Genomic DNA, 15,450 nt, shown 5'->3' with positions numbered 1-15,450 from the left:
AGAAGACTGCATTAGCAACTTAAATTCTACAGTGTATAAAAATGATAATAAGCCACGACAAAGTTGGGTTTAATGCAAAGTTGGTTTAATGTTAGAAAGCCTATAAAGGTAATTCACTAAACTCCCATATTAAAAGAGGAAAAGCTATACTTCTCTTCAATTAGATGTAGATATTTTTAAAACATCATACATTCATTATTTTAAAAAGACCTCTTTTAATAAATTAGGAATAGAAGGGAATTTCTTTAGCATGATGTAAATAGCACATATAAAAAAATTAAGCAAATGTAGTCCTCAGTGGGGAAACATTATAACATTACCCTTTAAAATCTGAAATGAGGTAAGAATGTATAAGATCACCCATCTTTCATTCTTGTAGCAGATGTTCTTGCTAGTACATTAACTTAAGAAAAAGGAATTCAAAGGGAGAAGAAAAAATAAAATTATCACTATTTGTAGTTGATATGATCATTTACATAGAAAACCCCAAAGAATCTACAAATACTTAGAAATAATAGAATTTAACAAGGTAGCTCAATAGAGGATTAATATAAAACAATGAACTGTCATTTCACACACCAGCAACAAAAATAATTAAATAGAAGATACTATTCACAACAGTATTAGAGGACGTCAATTACCTAGGAATAAATCTAACAAAAGATGAATTTAAACCACTACAGGGAAGATCATAAACTTTAAAGAAGAACCAAACAATGGAGAGCTATGCCAACTTCACTGAATGAAAGATTCCATTCTCTCCAAATTAATCTACAGGGAAATTTTTATCAAAATCCAAAAGGTTATTTTGGGGAGGAATCTGATAAGCAAATTCTAATCTATATGGAAGAGTAAAGAGCCGAGAATAGCCAGGCCACTTTTCTGAGAAAAATTTGAGTTTTCACTTGACCTAACCATATCAGGACTTATTTGAAGCTGCAGTAAATGAGGCAATGCTAAAGGCCCTGGGATACATATGGTGACCAATGAATAGGGAGCCCAGAAACAGGCACACATATAGGAAGTGTTGACACATAACAGAAATGGCATTCCAGATGAGTAAGGAAAGGATAGACTATGCATTAAATAGAGCTGGGCAAGTGTTTCTCTGTATAAAAAAATACATGAAACTGGATTAGTGACAGTTATTCACCCCGCATCTCTCAGTACCAACCCCACGCTTCTATACTCTTCTCTAGAATGCAGGTTATAAGGTGTGTTTGCTCTATTATGTGAGAATATTCAGTTCTGCTACAGAGGACAAGGAAAGCAGACAGGATGGGTGAATTTCATCAGTACTATTTATAGGTGATAAGTAAGCAAGTGGTTTGTGAGACATAGGCAGAAGTCACATGTGCTAAAAGTAGGAGCAAATTTGTAATCTGTGAGACATGCAAAAATAGAATAAATTGAATATATTATAAAAAGAAGGGACCGAACAAAAGTGTTACTTACAGGTAGAAAGGAATAGAAAAATCAAGTCATGAGTCACCAAGTGTAGAGTGCATGCCTCCTCGGGCTGACAGCCAGGTCATCCCGAAGTTGTCTACCTATTGGTAGACATTATTCTGGCCCCCGTATGCTCTGCCCCATAAACGCTGACAAAAGGGATGGCTGCCCAGAAGAACACTTACGAGCTGTGTGCATAAACCTGCCACCCGACCAACTTGCCCTTGCATCTCCCAATAGAGCAAGTATATGTTGGTTCCAAGCATCTTCCACCTACTGATCCTTTAACCTCAATGCTGGTCCTCAAAACTGCACTACTGGAGCAAAACACAAGATTCAGAGAATGTGTGGTCCTTTCACCCTGCTTGTACCCATCGCAAGTGGGTTAACTTACCCCAACTCTTTCCTCTTGGTTCTAGCTGTATGTTTTAAATAGATTCAGTAACCTTCATGATTTGATTACCATAATTTGGTCTGAGACTTCTTGGTCTGTGGCCTCTGTAGCCTGCCTAGAGCACACTGGAGGTTTCCACTGCATGGAGCCAATTTCCCACAAGACCCTAGGGCTGGGAATCTATATGCCACATTTCCCAGGTTCCCTTGTCAGCTGGTTTCTGGTTATGTTCTGCCAAGAGGAAGCACTGGAGAGAGACTGGCAGATGGGAAGAGGACAGAAAGGGCTTACTTTTGACCTCAGGTTCTCATCACCTCCCTCTAATATCTGTACACCTCCACCACCAAGCATCCCTCCTTGCCAAACTGGGCTCCAAACCCTGAAAGCTTTCAAAGACCCAAGACAAGTTAGCAATGTGGGAAAAAAGTCTTGTTTCCAAAATGTGAAAATGGAAAATCAAAATGAACAAATGTCTTATTAAATGCCTCTAAAAGGTAAACTTGTAAACTGCAATTCAACTCTTTAGCACTTATATCAGTATATAAATGTAATAAAGCTTGATGAATGAAGAATATATCATAAAACTCAAAAAAATTTTAAATAATTTCCCTTATTTTTTTTACATCAAAGTAGTTATATTTAACATGGGATGAGGGTCTATTTTAAATGGATTGATACGACATGTGTGTGTTTTGGGGCTGGGGTGGGGGATGTTCAATGGTAAGGGTGGCCATGACCTAGAAGTCTATCAGGGCCTAACAGAGCCTCTCACTCTATAGATTTCTGCTGCATCTGACACAGAGTGCGGTGTAGGTTTATTTTTTTTTTTCCTAAAGATTTTTTTTTGATGTGGACCATCCTTTTTAAAGTCTTTATTGAATTTGTTACCATATTGCTCCTTTTTTATGTTTTGGCTACGAGGTATGTGGGATCTTAGCTCCCCAACCAGGGATCGAACACGCACCCCCTGTGTTGGAAGGCGAAGTCTTAACCACTGGACCGCCAGGGAAGTCCCTGCGTGGTGTAGTTAACATTCTCTTTCAGCAACAGCTCATGTGACAAAGTAGGGGAGCAGAAACATTGAGGAGTAGCCAAAAAAGGCTACAGCTTTGAAGACCCTTGCTAGCTCAGCTCTATGTGGCCTGTGAGGAAACGTAAGGCTGGGGCCCCAGGGCAGACATGTGTCCAATGGCCAGAACCTGAGTTTGTGGGTGGCCAGGGCAAGGTTATGTGTGCTTGGAGTCATGAGTCTTAGTGGCCCTGGAAAATAGAAAGAGCGGTCAGTTATCACCTAGTGTCATGGTTCTGGTGTCATCTATAGTCTTGTAGGCCAGAGAAGAACAGCTCTGGTTCCCCAGAGGAAGTGATTTGTCAGCCTCCAGTGCCTCCTACTCCTATTTCCCTCACTGAAGTCTGCCATCCACTTTGTACCTAACCTGTCTTTGTTCTATACCAGGGCTTCTTAAACTTTAGCGTGTATAGAAGAGAGTGCCTATTAAAAGCGCAGATCCCCAGACCTTACCCTTGATTCTGTGTAGACCATGCTTTGAGAAGCTCTGTTCCATAGGATCGTTGTCTCCTCTGCCCCCAAAGCTAGTTAAGAAATTCAGGTGCTAGGGACAAGTTCATGCTCCAGCTAGGGCAGACAAAGGGCATTTGAAGTAACCAGACGAATTTACTAAGAATGAAGGAAGAGTCGAGAGGGCCAAATTGGTTTTCATATGGGGTTTTCAACCCCACATTTTGTTCAAAACATCTCATTGGGGGTAAAGCAGATCCAGCTCCTGGAGCTGAGAGAGCTGGGGGTCGGCAGAGGGCAACTCTTTTTCTCTGTTAATTGGGAGTTCTAAGGACAAAAGCCTGATTTTAAAAATGTATCTTGTAACCCTTTCTGTCCCCATCTGCAGGCCCTTGAGATCACAGTGTGGTCAGATCTGAATCACCATTTGCACTTTGAAACAGATACATACCATACCACCATGTTCTACCAAATCTGCATCAGAAGACTTTGGTTTCATTATGTGATGAAAGGCTTTGTTTCCTCTGCAAAGGAAAGTTAGGCAACATGATCAGAATGGGAGTTTCGGATTGCTTTTAGACCTGGACACCCTTCTACTTTCATAATGCTAGGGGGTCTACAGAGAAGTAAATCAGAAAAGAGCAGTGCTGGGCCTTCCTCTCTCTCCCTTTCGGCTCTGTGGAACAGACATCATGGAAGAGACTGGACTGGGTATTTGTAATCATGTGATTCCACTCAGGATCTCAGGGCATAGTCTCCAAGACTGTGCCTTCTCTTACCCCCCACCCCCACCTGGTGCCGTCATCTGCTCCTCCTGGCTCCTCTGTCTTCCAGTATCCATCTCCCCAATCCAGTCCTTGACTAGGCTGACTGCCCAGGTCAAAGTTTCTGTAATTCAGTTTGCCAACAACCAGAACAACTCACCAGGAGTACACAGCTCCAGGATCAATTAGGTAGAAGAGGGTGGAGTCAGGGGAAGTCTTTGTTTCTGATAAGAGAGCAGGAGGAAGCCCCTAGAGTCTCAGCCCCAGGACTGGAGAGAAGGCACCCCAGGTGCTAGGGGAGTCCTTTGTCTTTATGATGATGGTGACAGGATCAAACTATGTGCGAAAATAGGGACGGTAACAGGAAATAACCCTCCAAATTAAAACAAATAGATCTTGTAAGAAAAATAATGAAAAGAAAGTGAATAATTACTGTCATTTATATGTCCTGCTCAGGCTTTCTGCATCATTAACACACAGCATAGCCTCTGGTAGAGTATCACTAAATGCCTCAGATTTGACATGTGCTAAATTTTACCTGATTAGCAAAATGCTCACACTTGTAAACTCGGGTCCTTACTGGTAGATTCCATCTGCAATATTGTTCTCAGCTTAAAACTTAAAAGAAAAGCAAAAAGGAAAGGAAATGGAAAAAAAAATCAGAGGAAATTTGCCCCCTGCCCTGGACACCGGCAAGGCTGACACAAAGGGGTTAAAGTTAAGTCAAGTCCAGCTTTAAGAAGATGGGGCCTCTATATAAAGTTGAACAAGACGTCTGGGGCCCTCACAAAACCTTTTTTGGCCTCGACAGCGGCAACCCCAGCCTGCCTCCTAACGTCCTCCGCCTTTGGGACCAAGCGGGAAGCTCACGTTAGTGGCAGCCAAGGAGAGGGGTTGGCCGTGCCAGGACTAAAGAGGGAGGGGAGGGGAAAAAGCAAGTTTCGCCCACCCCACGCTCGGGCGGAGGGGCGGGAGCTGCGCGTCCGGGCCTGGCCAAGCAGCGTCTCGGTCTCTGTGCATCTCTTCGGGAGCGGCGCGGGAAGGATGCTCGTCCGCAGGGGCGCGCGCGCGGGGCGCGGGATGCCGCCGCGGGGCTGGACCGCGCTCTGCTTGCTGAGTTTGCTGCGTGAGTATGGGCCGCGCGCCCGGCCCGGCCAACTTGGTGGCGGGGAGGGTCGACGCTCTCCCGGAGGCAGAGCGCGCACAGCCGAGTTAGGCGGAGCGAAGGGACCCCTGCCCCACCCCACGCCCCCACGCCCACGGCTGCTCCTGGCTTGGTGGGATCGGGGCCGCTTGAACCGAGCCCAATGGGGACTGGTGCCTCCGCTGGGAATGGGTGGGGGTGGGACGCGCCGGGAAGGCGACCACACTGTGAGCGTGAACTAGCCCAGGTGTAAATCGGAGGTCGCGCCGGCGGCTTCCCAGAGTCAATGAGGCTCTCTCGAGTTGTCTCTAAAGTAAAGCTCTTTGAAGATGCCAGTGTCCTTTCGAGTTGCCAAAGGTGCAGAGTGCAGAGTTGGAGCCAGAACCAGGAGAGAGGGGAGGAGAGAAGCAGGAAAGTTTCGTGACTGACGGTTGATTCAGAAAGCTGCGGCCTGAGCCGGTTCCTGGGAAGAGAGCTGTTCCTGGCAAGAGAGCGTTGGTGCCCACCGACCACTAGGACAGGGGGAGCCAGAATTGGACATTCAAGGAAACTGAGCGAAGCCAACCTGGGATGAGGCCCCAGGTCCGAGGTCCAGAGGCCCAGGAGGCAGGCTGAGTTAGGTGACATGGGGAGTTTGGAATGAAGAGCAGTCCGTGAAAATATTCTTGCATTTAAGATCACAAAGCTAAGTTACACTCCGTCTTCTGACACCCTCTTCTCCATGCCACTGGAGAGAAGGCACAGGGTAGATGGAGTTTGTTCTGTGCCCTGCTTTCCTCTCCCCACTGCAACCCCTCACCCTGGCACAAACTCAAACTTGTTACATTTTGGAGTTTTCTTCCCCTGCCCTTCTTCTCCAAGTTCTAAAACTAGTGGACAGATCAGCAAACTGGTGTACACTCCTTGGCTTTTCCACATCCGCCCTGACTTCTTAAGCTCTTGCACTCACTTTGGTTAAAAAGAAAAATTAGTAGGCGCTCAATAAATATTTATTCATAATTGCTTTCATTTGGGGATAACATTCTCCATCTCATCTCACTGCACTTAGAAGGATTTAAACATTGTAAGTTATTCTCCCTTTGGCTCCAGATTCTGCTTCCAGGCCTCTAGGACTCCCAATTCCGTACTCTTATTGCATCCTAAAGGCCACCCACCATGGCCCCCCAGAGTGACCTGGGCCAGCCAGCTAGGCCTCTTTGCTCTCAGTCTCCTCTGCTGTCCCCCTTTGGGTCCACCCAGTTGGAGAGAGACTCCAGGCTGGAGAAAGCTCTTAAGTTAGGCTCTGGGTTGACCTGTTTGACAGCCCCAGACATGCCCTTCGGGGCAGGGAAAAAGCTGTCAGTAAGATGTCCGTTGAAGCCCTAGAATGGGGAACTGCCCTGAGGGCTGGGTCCACCTCACAATGGGGTGAGTTGACCAGCAGCTCAGATTCCTATCCGATGCTCCACTCTCCTTTGGCTTCACAGCTCATGATGACCTGGTCCTGGGCCCAGTGAGGCCCACCCTTTTCTTATTTCCTCAGCTGGCCAGTCTCAGTCTCGCCTTGGCCTGCAGCAGTGGGGACAGGGAGGGCGATTTTAACCTCTGCAAAACCTTGGGCAGATATGCTGAGAATTTCAGTGTCTCCGCTTTGGGGATGAGCGGTGGGGCCTGGGTCCCTATGCTCAATCTTGCCAGACTGCTAAGGCCAGTGTGTAGCTTTATGCATTCCCCAAGAGCTTTCTAGCGTTTGTTTTTATATAATACTAGGAGTCATTTTCTATTATACTGTGGGGTGACTGGAATGAGTGAGTGACTGTACCTTGAAATGCTAACAAAGGAGCATTGCAGAAATTCTGTGCTATTGTTACTGTGAACTTTAGGGCAGAAGAGGGTTCTGTGGTTTTCTCCTCACTGACCGTGACAAAGAGCTTTGTTCTGGGAAGGTCTTTTTTCTGTCGCTGTGAGAACTTGGCCTGGGCTTGGGTACAGCAGCCAACCAAAAGTGGACTTTCTCTGTTGGAGATGGGGTGGCTCTGGGTGGTGACCAGAGTCAGGGTGGGCGCTGAGAGGCCACCAGGTAGCACTGCCACACCACCAGCTGGAAAGAGAAATCTTTCAGGTAATCAGGGAACCCCATTTGTCAGCCCCAGGGTATCTGTTTCCTCCAAGCCCTCCAAGGTTGTCCCTCCTCTTTCCCTAACAAGTACCACCCCTTCACATTCCTCTCCTTCCTTTGGGTCCTTCGTGTCTGCTGACCCCACACCCATATCCTGTCTGGGGCTACGTGTAAGAGGGGAAAAAAGAAAAGGGAAAAGAATTTTATCAGATATTTTCCAGAGGGGAGAGGACTCCACCCTTTGACTCTCTGCCACATGGCGACCAAGAAGGAGCAGCCTTGGGACCTCTGACTAATTCCGTGGTCCCCAGTTCTCCCCCTTGTAGGGCCAGCCCAGCTGGCATAGCCTTTGCAAATGCAAATCTTCGGCAACATTCCTGTTTGACTGATAAAACGAGCCTGGGCATCTTTTTCTTATCCCTTTGGCTCCACCTCCTGGGCCTGTTCATTCACTAGTTCTCATCTCCTTCCTTCTCTGAGTCTTTGTCTCCAAAAGCTCAGGGCAAGAAGTGCCAAACTGCAACAGATAAACTCAGGCTCAGAGTCTTACAAAAACAAATCAAAAGGAGCCACAAATTCCACTTCTTACCATCTCACTGCCTGATTTCCTTTAGATCCTGGACAGGAGGGCCTGGACTTACTTTCAGAGCTGGATGGTTACCCAGTTCCAGCCTCAGGATGCCTGGGCCTCCTTCTCCCACTGACTTTGCTGGATGTCACTAAATGGCCCCGAGTGTGGGGAACTGAAAATGTGAAGGTGTGGAAAAAGAATAAAACACACCCTCCAAAAGAAAATGCTTGGAGTCGCCAGGGCAGAATTTCCATATTTTTCTGGGCTTTAACTTCCCTAATGAGAACATTCTCTTCCTTCCTCAGCTAAGAAATAAAAACACAGTATCTACGATTTTTAGTCCCAAAGGCCCTAGACTTTGCTAAGGAGAAAGACGCATGCATCTTGAGAGAATGTGATACAAATAAATAGGGATGTATACCAGGGTATACTTCCTAGGACCTACACTCTGGAGACCACTGAAATGAATCACTTCCCTTTGGAATACAAAGGAAAAACCTCTGGCTTGATTGGGAAGTTTGCTCCTGGTTTAAGAGGAAAAATAACCCAAAGAACCCACCACTGACACCTTCTTAGCAGAGCAGCATCTCTAGGTAGCCAGCTCCATTATTTAAGAAAATGCCTTAATGAGTCTTTGGGTGAAAAAACCTAGACTCCTGCACAAACCTTTGATGTGCAGTGGCAGACAGGAGGCTGAATTGCTGAGCATGATAAAATAAAGTAGAACTTTGTATTTGATGGGCCCTAGAGACAAAAGGCTAAAGGACTCCAGAGGCCAGGAGAACATAGAGAGAGGAGGGGAGGTGCTGGGAGCAGTAGGGAACAGTAGTGAGTGGAAGGTGGAAAAGACCTGGCTGGGAAAATTCCTTATGGTGTGGCCTGGCTGTTTAGCATAGGAAAGTCTAGCCTAGGATTTCAAGATTATGCCTTTGTCTCTTCTGGGCTGTGCTGTAATCTCCCTCCAAGATCTCAAACCTTCAGTAAACATGCACTGGCCTTGTAACACTGTTAGTGGTGCTCTGGGGTGGGGTGGGGGGAATAAAGGAATGGGTGTTTGGCAAGCCCATGGTGCAGTAGTGTAGAACGAGAACTCCTGCAGCCTGAGGACAGAGAGGCACAGAGCTGTGAGACGGGTCGGTGGCAATTAGAAAAATGGAGAAAGAGGTAGCCCCCAGGGAAAGCTCAAGATATTGGGGTCCCACAGGAAGTGGATGTCGGCCAAGACATGCTATTTGAATATTAAAGGGGAGTCTCAGTACCCTGGGCACACTCAGGCCACAGACACTTTTTTATGCTCACACCTCAGCTTAGCCTCTGCAGTGTAGGAAGGCATCAGCCCAGTTCTTTGATCTAGTCCAACATGACCCAAACCCACCGAGACCCATAGCAGGGATGCTTCCTGAATGCTCCCAGGAAAGATGGGTGGCTCACTATCTCCCAGAGTAGTTCATTCTATTAAAAAAAAAAAAAATCCCATGATTATTAGCTTTTTTTGTACTGCAGTGAATTAGCCTTTATATAGCTTCTGATCATTAACTGCAATTCTATTCCTTAAACTCTCACAGAATTAATCTGATCTTTCTTCAGGACAATCCTTAACAACCTTTCCGGTCTGCTCCACTAGATTATAAGCTCCTTGAGGGCAGGAATTTATTTAAATTCTAGTGACACTAACACCTAGCAGTAGAAAGGTATCTTCTCTTAGCTTGTGCTCCGCACAATGCTGAGTTTGGTGGCGCTTCGGGAAGATAAGAATGAATGCATGAGTGAAATGAATCTTGAAGAAAGGTATTTATTCTTTCTCCCCAAATTCTTCCTTTCTATATCAAAAATCAGCAAATTTTTTCTGTAAAGGGCCAGATAGTAAATATTTTAGGCTCTGGAGTCCATATGTGGCCTCTGATGCATACTCTGTTTTGTTTTATTTTACAACACTTTAAACATGTAGAAGCCATTCTTAGCTCACTGGCCAAACAGCACACAGCCCATGGGTTGGATTTGGTCCACCAGCTATACTTGCCAACCCTTGATCCAGATGAAATAGCACTAAACCCTCAACCATATGACTTGGTTTCTAGAACTTTCCTAATTCTGGTTATCATCTCATGGGCACTCCCTTAATTAAATAAATTCCCTCTTAACATATAGCATTGAATGACACGGTACTACATAGAGGTGGTCAGTGTGAACACTGTCCTACATAGAGGTGGTCAGCGTGAACACTCCTAGTGCAGTTGCCATTCAACCCAAGCGCTTATTGTGAACTCAGAGGATTGTGTTCAGTGCCCTGAGTAATACAGACAAGTATGAGAGATGGTTCCAACACTCAGGAAACCTATGATGTAACCAAGGTGACAAGACCTATACCCAGGAAACAGCATATATGATCTTGTGCCAGATAAGTCATGGAGATATGTGTCTTAAGGTCTCTGAGAAGCAGGAAAAAAGGGACCTGTCCTAAAGATAACCACTGTTTCTTGAGCATTTACCAGACAGGCAACTGCTTTACACCCCCATCTCCTTTATTCCTGCGAACAACAAGGAGGTAGGCACTATTTTTATCTCCATTTTACAGGTGAGGTATAGAGAGGTGAAGAAGCTTCCCGAGGCCATGCAGCTAGAACTCGGTAGAGGAGCCTTTCAACACGGTCCAATTACAGAGCCCAAGCTCTTTGTTTTGAGGCTCTCCTGTCTTCTCATCAACCATCAACGCAGGCTGTGGGCTCCCAGCAGAGGCCAGCTTGTTCCTTCTTCCTAGTACTGCATCTAAGATACCCAGGATCTCCTCCAAGAAATTCCTCTTGGGCCAGGTGCTAGAATTTGAAAGGATGGGCAGAACGGTACTGACTGACTAAGAGATAAGAAAACAGCACCAGCACAAACTAAAACTAAGAGGGTCTGTGAAAAACAAGACCAAATATAGGGGGAAAAAACCTTCTCCGAAAGTACAGGAATTTAGTAATTTTTTAGTAATTTAGGTAGCAGAACTTTCTGGATCTCTGAGGATTTGTAAACCCCCTTTAAAGACTAAAAGAATCTTTAATTTACTAATTGTAGGTAGAAATCTTTTAAAAAGATATTACATATGTTTCTGCTTTCTTAGTGTATCAGGAAAAAAAAGGGCTTTAACCTTCAGACTCAGTTGTATCATGAAAATAATTAGGTTATGGTGCAACTCAGTGGCATCATTAATGCCTACGAAGGTGTATATTTTCATTTACTCCTACCATAAATGGTTCCAGACTAGCGTGGTTTTTGATACTCATGTCTGTTTTTCATTTATTGCTGCTTATTCATTTTCAACTGTTGCTTCTCCTTATTGTTTGCTTCTATTGTTTGCTTCTCTTTCTAATTTTTAGCTTTAGCTAGGATATCAGATAAACAAGTTTGTTAGAATTGTGTGTAAAACAAGAATAATTGCCTCTGAAATAAGTACCTGTAAGTTAAATGCATGACTTTTACAACATGAATTTTGTGACATCTATTTGGCTTCTTGGAATCCTCATTTTGCTAACTTCCTGATACCTTGTCTCCTTTTGTCCCAAGTTCATGGGTTGAGATCAAGTAGGGTAGGTAGGGGCAAATAGGATACTTAGGGAGACACAGTTAATAAAGATGGAGTGAGAAGTAAACAACAGAAGATAGCCTTTCATTCAAATTTAAATTGTAGTATAATGCTCTGTTGGGTTGGGGGTAAGGGCTGTTCTTCCAGTCTAGAGTGGAATGGGGTGGAGGTTTCATCGCTTGTCTCTTGGACCTGGCTGGTAGGCTGCTATGACTTCCATACAGAGTTGGGGATAAGAAGCTCAGATAAAGAAAGATCAGTATTGGACGGTTTAATGCCATGGGTGTGGGGGGCAATATAGGATAAGAACAAATCTGTGGTCAGTCTTGATTCTTATAAATGTCATTCCTCCAAGACCCATCTCTTCATGGGAGCACGAGAAAGGGAGCCCTAGAGACTGTGAAAACAAGAGACTCCAGTCTCTACTGACAGCCTCTGTGCTGCAGTGTAGGTCAGGATTGGCCCCCAGGGTTCTGCCAAGGTGTCCCCTTGCCCTACACCAGCTCATATGTACCCCATTGCTCAGCCTTGCCTTTCTGCCTTCCCTTTTTGTCCTGTTTCTCTAGGGTCTCAGAGGCTTCCCCACTCACCCTGGGCTCAGGGACATAAATCTGAGATTGGGGTTCCCTTTCCATTTGCAGGCAGATCCTGCAACCTGTTCGTCAGTTCTTGGCTGAGGGATGGGTGGGAGGGGGCAGCCGCAGCCGGGAGCCTGACCCTAGTGGCTCAGTAGCTGGCCTGGGTCCAGGATTGCTTCACTCATCTGGAACAGGCACGTCTGTCCTCAGAGCTAGCAGCAGGTCTCTCTTCACATCTGGAAAAGTTCAAAACTGTTTGTCTGGGTCAAGGAGGCCCTGGGGGAGGGGGTTCAAAAGCATGACATCACCTCAGCCAGGCCCAGCTTTCTCTGGGGAGAGAAGAGGGCTGGGCCAGGTTGGACCAGATGGGATTCCCAAGAATTGATGTATTGGTGGGAAGAAGAAAAAAGGGTGGGCAGGAAGAGTGATGTCAAGGGGGAGTTCCGGTGGTGCCTTGGAATATGGTGCCTTGAGAGGATGGTCCTTCAATTCAGTGTCCAAATGTTCCCACCACCTGCCCCCTGAACTGAACTCATACCTTAGGGTCAGATTGCTGAGAGGGACTTATTTAAGGACAAAAGAAGACTGGATCTGCTTCCCCACCTATTTTATTTTGATAAATCCACTCCCCCCTCCCTGCTACTGCCCTCTATTCCAGCCAGAGAGGAGCCCATACTTTTCTCTCCAAAATATGGAAGATGCATCCTGACCTTTGGCAGTTTGGACCCCCTGACCCTCTTGCTACTTCTACTAAGAGTCAGCTAAACCTCAGTGGCCCCATTGCTCCTTGCCCTGCATGAATGATGGCCTTCCTTCTTGGCCAAAACTCTTATCTCTAAAACGGAGATAGTAATATCACTTGGTCCTCCTGCACACTTGCCCTGTCATTTTGAGATATGAGTTTTGTACTCACCGTGAGTATCAACCTACCTGCAGCAGGCTGGGAAGAGAGGCAGATGAGGGAGAGTGAGACTTGCCACCACCTTTAGGGGAGACTTTTGGCCTCAGTGAACTTTTGGTTCATTGCCTTGAAACTAATGCCTAACTTCCACCTTGATGCTGAGGAAAAGAAGAGGTGTCATTTTGCACTGCTATTTACCCGGAAACTTCTGTAAAATACAGGCCTAGGTTTCAATCAGTAAAGTTAGAGACAAGCTTTAGGGTGGCCTGGGACCCTCAGGTGCCTTTCCTCGAGGATGCTACTGCCGGGTATGAGCTCTGAATACCAAGTCTACCCCTAATATTTACAGGGCTCAAGCTAGGAATACAATGGAGGCCCACACATTATAGGTTTTAAATACTTCAAAGTTATAAATCAGGCAACCATATGGTAAATAAAATATCGTCTATCCTCTTACCTTGAAAAACTTACCTTCATGGCCACCTGGAAGGCCAGATTTGAATTTAGGACTCTCAGAGCCTTGGAGTTCAATGCCACAATGTGGCTTAGCAGGAAGAGGTGGTCCTCGGCCCTTGCCTACCCTCTTCTCTTCTTACTCATGGCTCTGGTCCATACTGTAAGGGATCTTGCATGCAGGCAAGGGACACCCCACCTACAAGGTGGGGTTAGATCTTAAGCTCTAACCCTTCTCCCTGCAAACAGACACCCATTGGCCACCCTTGGACCTTGGAGGCACACACCCTGGTGCTGCAGTTCACCCTTGGAAGGAGGGACTGGGAGAACAGGCCCATGCAGGTCCTCAAGTGAGCCCATTTGGGCAAGAAGTTCTAGGACTTCTGGTCCCAACACATGATCTAGAAGAGAGGGTACACCTCTGTTGGCCCCATGGACTCCTCGTAGCTTGGGGACGGGGAGGGCAGGAAGAGGAACAGAGTGTAGGCTCTAAAGTGCAAGGTCCAGACAGGTAGCTTCTCCTTTCTGGGTCTAAGGATGGCACTGCTGGGTACCACAGGAAACATGGAAGGGTAAGAACCTGCAGGAAAATTTTCAGAGAATAACTAGTTCCAGGAACATTATACTATAGCAGTTTAACATTTGTTATCTCATTGATTTTCCCAATAATCCCTCACTTTAAAAATTAGTAAACTGAGACACAAACACATTAAATTACAGAGTTATTGACAGAGCCAGGACTAAGCTCTCTGTTCCCAGGACATTTGTTGAGAAACCAAGCCTTATGCTCTCTAGTCCATCAGCTAGATTCCTAGGTCGGAGCTTCCCGAAAGAAATCTTGCGGTTGCTAGCTGCAGTTCCTCAATAAAAGGAAAGAATGAAAGGATTTGGGGAATGGGGGAATCTAGGGAGGTTAGAAGATTTTTAAAGGATTACATAGAGATGGTGTCGATCTAGTGATTATTCCAAGAGTTAATACATTGGCTGAAGAGAAGGATACATTAAAAAGGAAATAGAGGCACATCTTTTCCCACATTTTAGATCTTGGCAATACTTATTCAGGTGTAATTTGAAATTTTAATATTTTACTTAGCATGTTATGAGCATTGCCTCATATTCTCATGCTGCTATAGTTTTTGCATTTTTCTATTTGCAATGATTATGGTATGTTAAGTGCATATAACATCTATTGTAATTCATTTAGTTGCTTGCAACTTTTCCCTCCTATAAATAATACTATACTAGATGTTTGGTGCATGCAAACTTTTCCTTCTCTCTTTCCTTAGGAAAAATCTAGTGAGAAATTAGTCACATGTCCAGGAGGATGTCCTTGTTCTGCTCTGTTGCCAGGGGTGGCAGGGGATGTTCTAGATGGATTCTACCTAAAGTCAAGAAATTGAATCAGGTGATGCCATGAGGCTCCAGGATGATATGAGTTCTGATATTTCTTCTTTGTTTCTCTATAGCCTCTGGGTTCACAAATACAGAGAGCTTGACTACTACTGCCACAAAGACATCTACCCCAGGAATATCTTCAACTGTCCCTACAACTATACCCAACCAGGAAAGCACAATATCAAGTACTTCTGGAAACATCAGCCTCTACGCTGTCTCTCAGGACAGCAGTGGGAACACAGCAGCCATCTCAGGTAAAGAGTGTTTGTCTCGGGCCCCAGAAGGATGCTGCCGGCACTAGGGTAAAGCATTAGGATATTTGCAAATACCCCCACCCTCTATTTCCCCCCACAGATGGAAACATACAAGCCCCTTTGAATAGTGGCTTGAGTATCCTGCTTAGGGTACCCTGAAGTAAGCCCTAGACAGTTCTTCCTGTAGGGGCAGCTTTCTCAAGTCAACGCCTTGGCAGCTGATCCTGATTTATAATGCTCCTTGCACTCTTTGAGTTCAGCTTAGTGATAAAATAAAGATCTGATGAGGACTCTGTAGAGATCTCTGATCTCTTCTAAGTGAAGCAGACTGTGTACAGGTTCAAATTGGGGGTCTTTGACATCTC

At 45.5% G+C, this 15,450-nt stretch overlaps 1 protein-coding gene across 3 annotated transcripts in view; it reads left to right on the top strand.

Annotated features, from left to right (window-relative positions):
• The first annotated feature begins 5,050 nt into the window (after nt 1-5,050).
• CD34 (CD34 molecule) overlaps nt 5,051-15,450 on the top strand; it is a 22,765-nt gene continuing 12,365 nt past the window's right edge. The window contains exons 1-2 of one of the 3 annotated variants that reach the window (XM_029229825.1): nt 5,051-5,252; nt 14,903-15,085. In XM_029229825.1, coding sequence (XP_029085658.1) covers nt 5,171-5,252; nt 14,903-15,085 — 265 coding nt within the window. In that variant the 5' untranslated portion in view covers nt 5,051-5,170. The remainder of the gene's footprint in view (nt 5,253-14,902; nt 15,086-15,450) is intronic. The other 2 variants (XM_029229827.1, XM_029229826.1) reach the window with 2 other exon arrangements.

Source organism: Monodon monoceros, unplaced genomic scaffold (genome assembly GCF_005190385.1).
Source record: "Monodon monoceros isolate NGI ecotype Baffin Bay Population unplaced genomic scaffold, NGI_Narwhal_1 Super_Scaffold_18, whole genome shotgun sequence".
NCBI classification, from domain to species: Eukaryota; Metazoa; Chordata; class Mammalia; order Artiodactyla; family Monodontidae; genus Monodon; species Monodon monoceros.
This window is presented reverse-complemented; position numbering and strand designations above follow the sequence as displayed.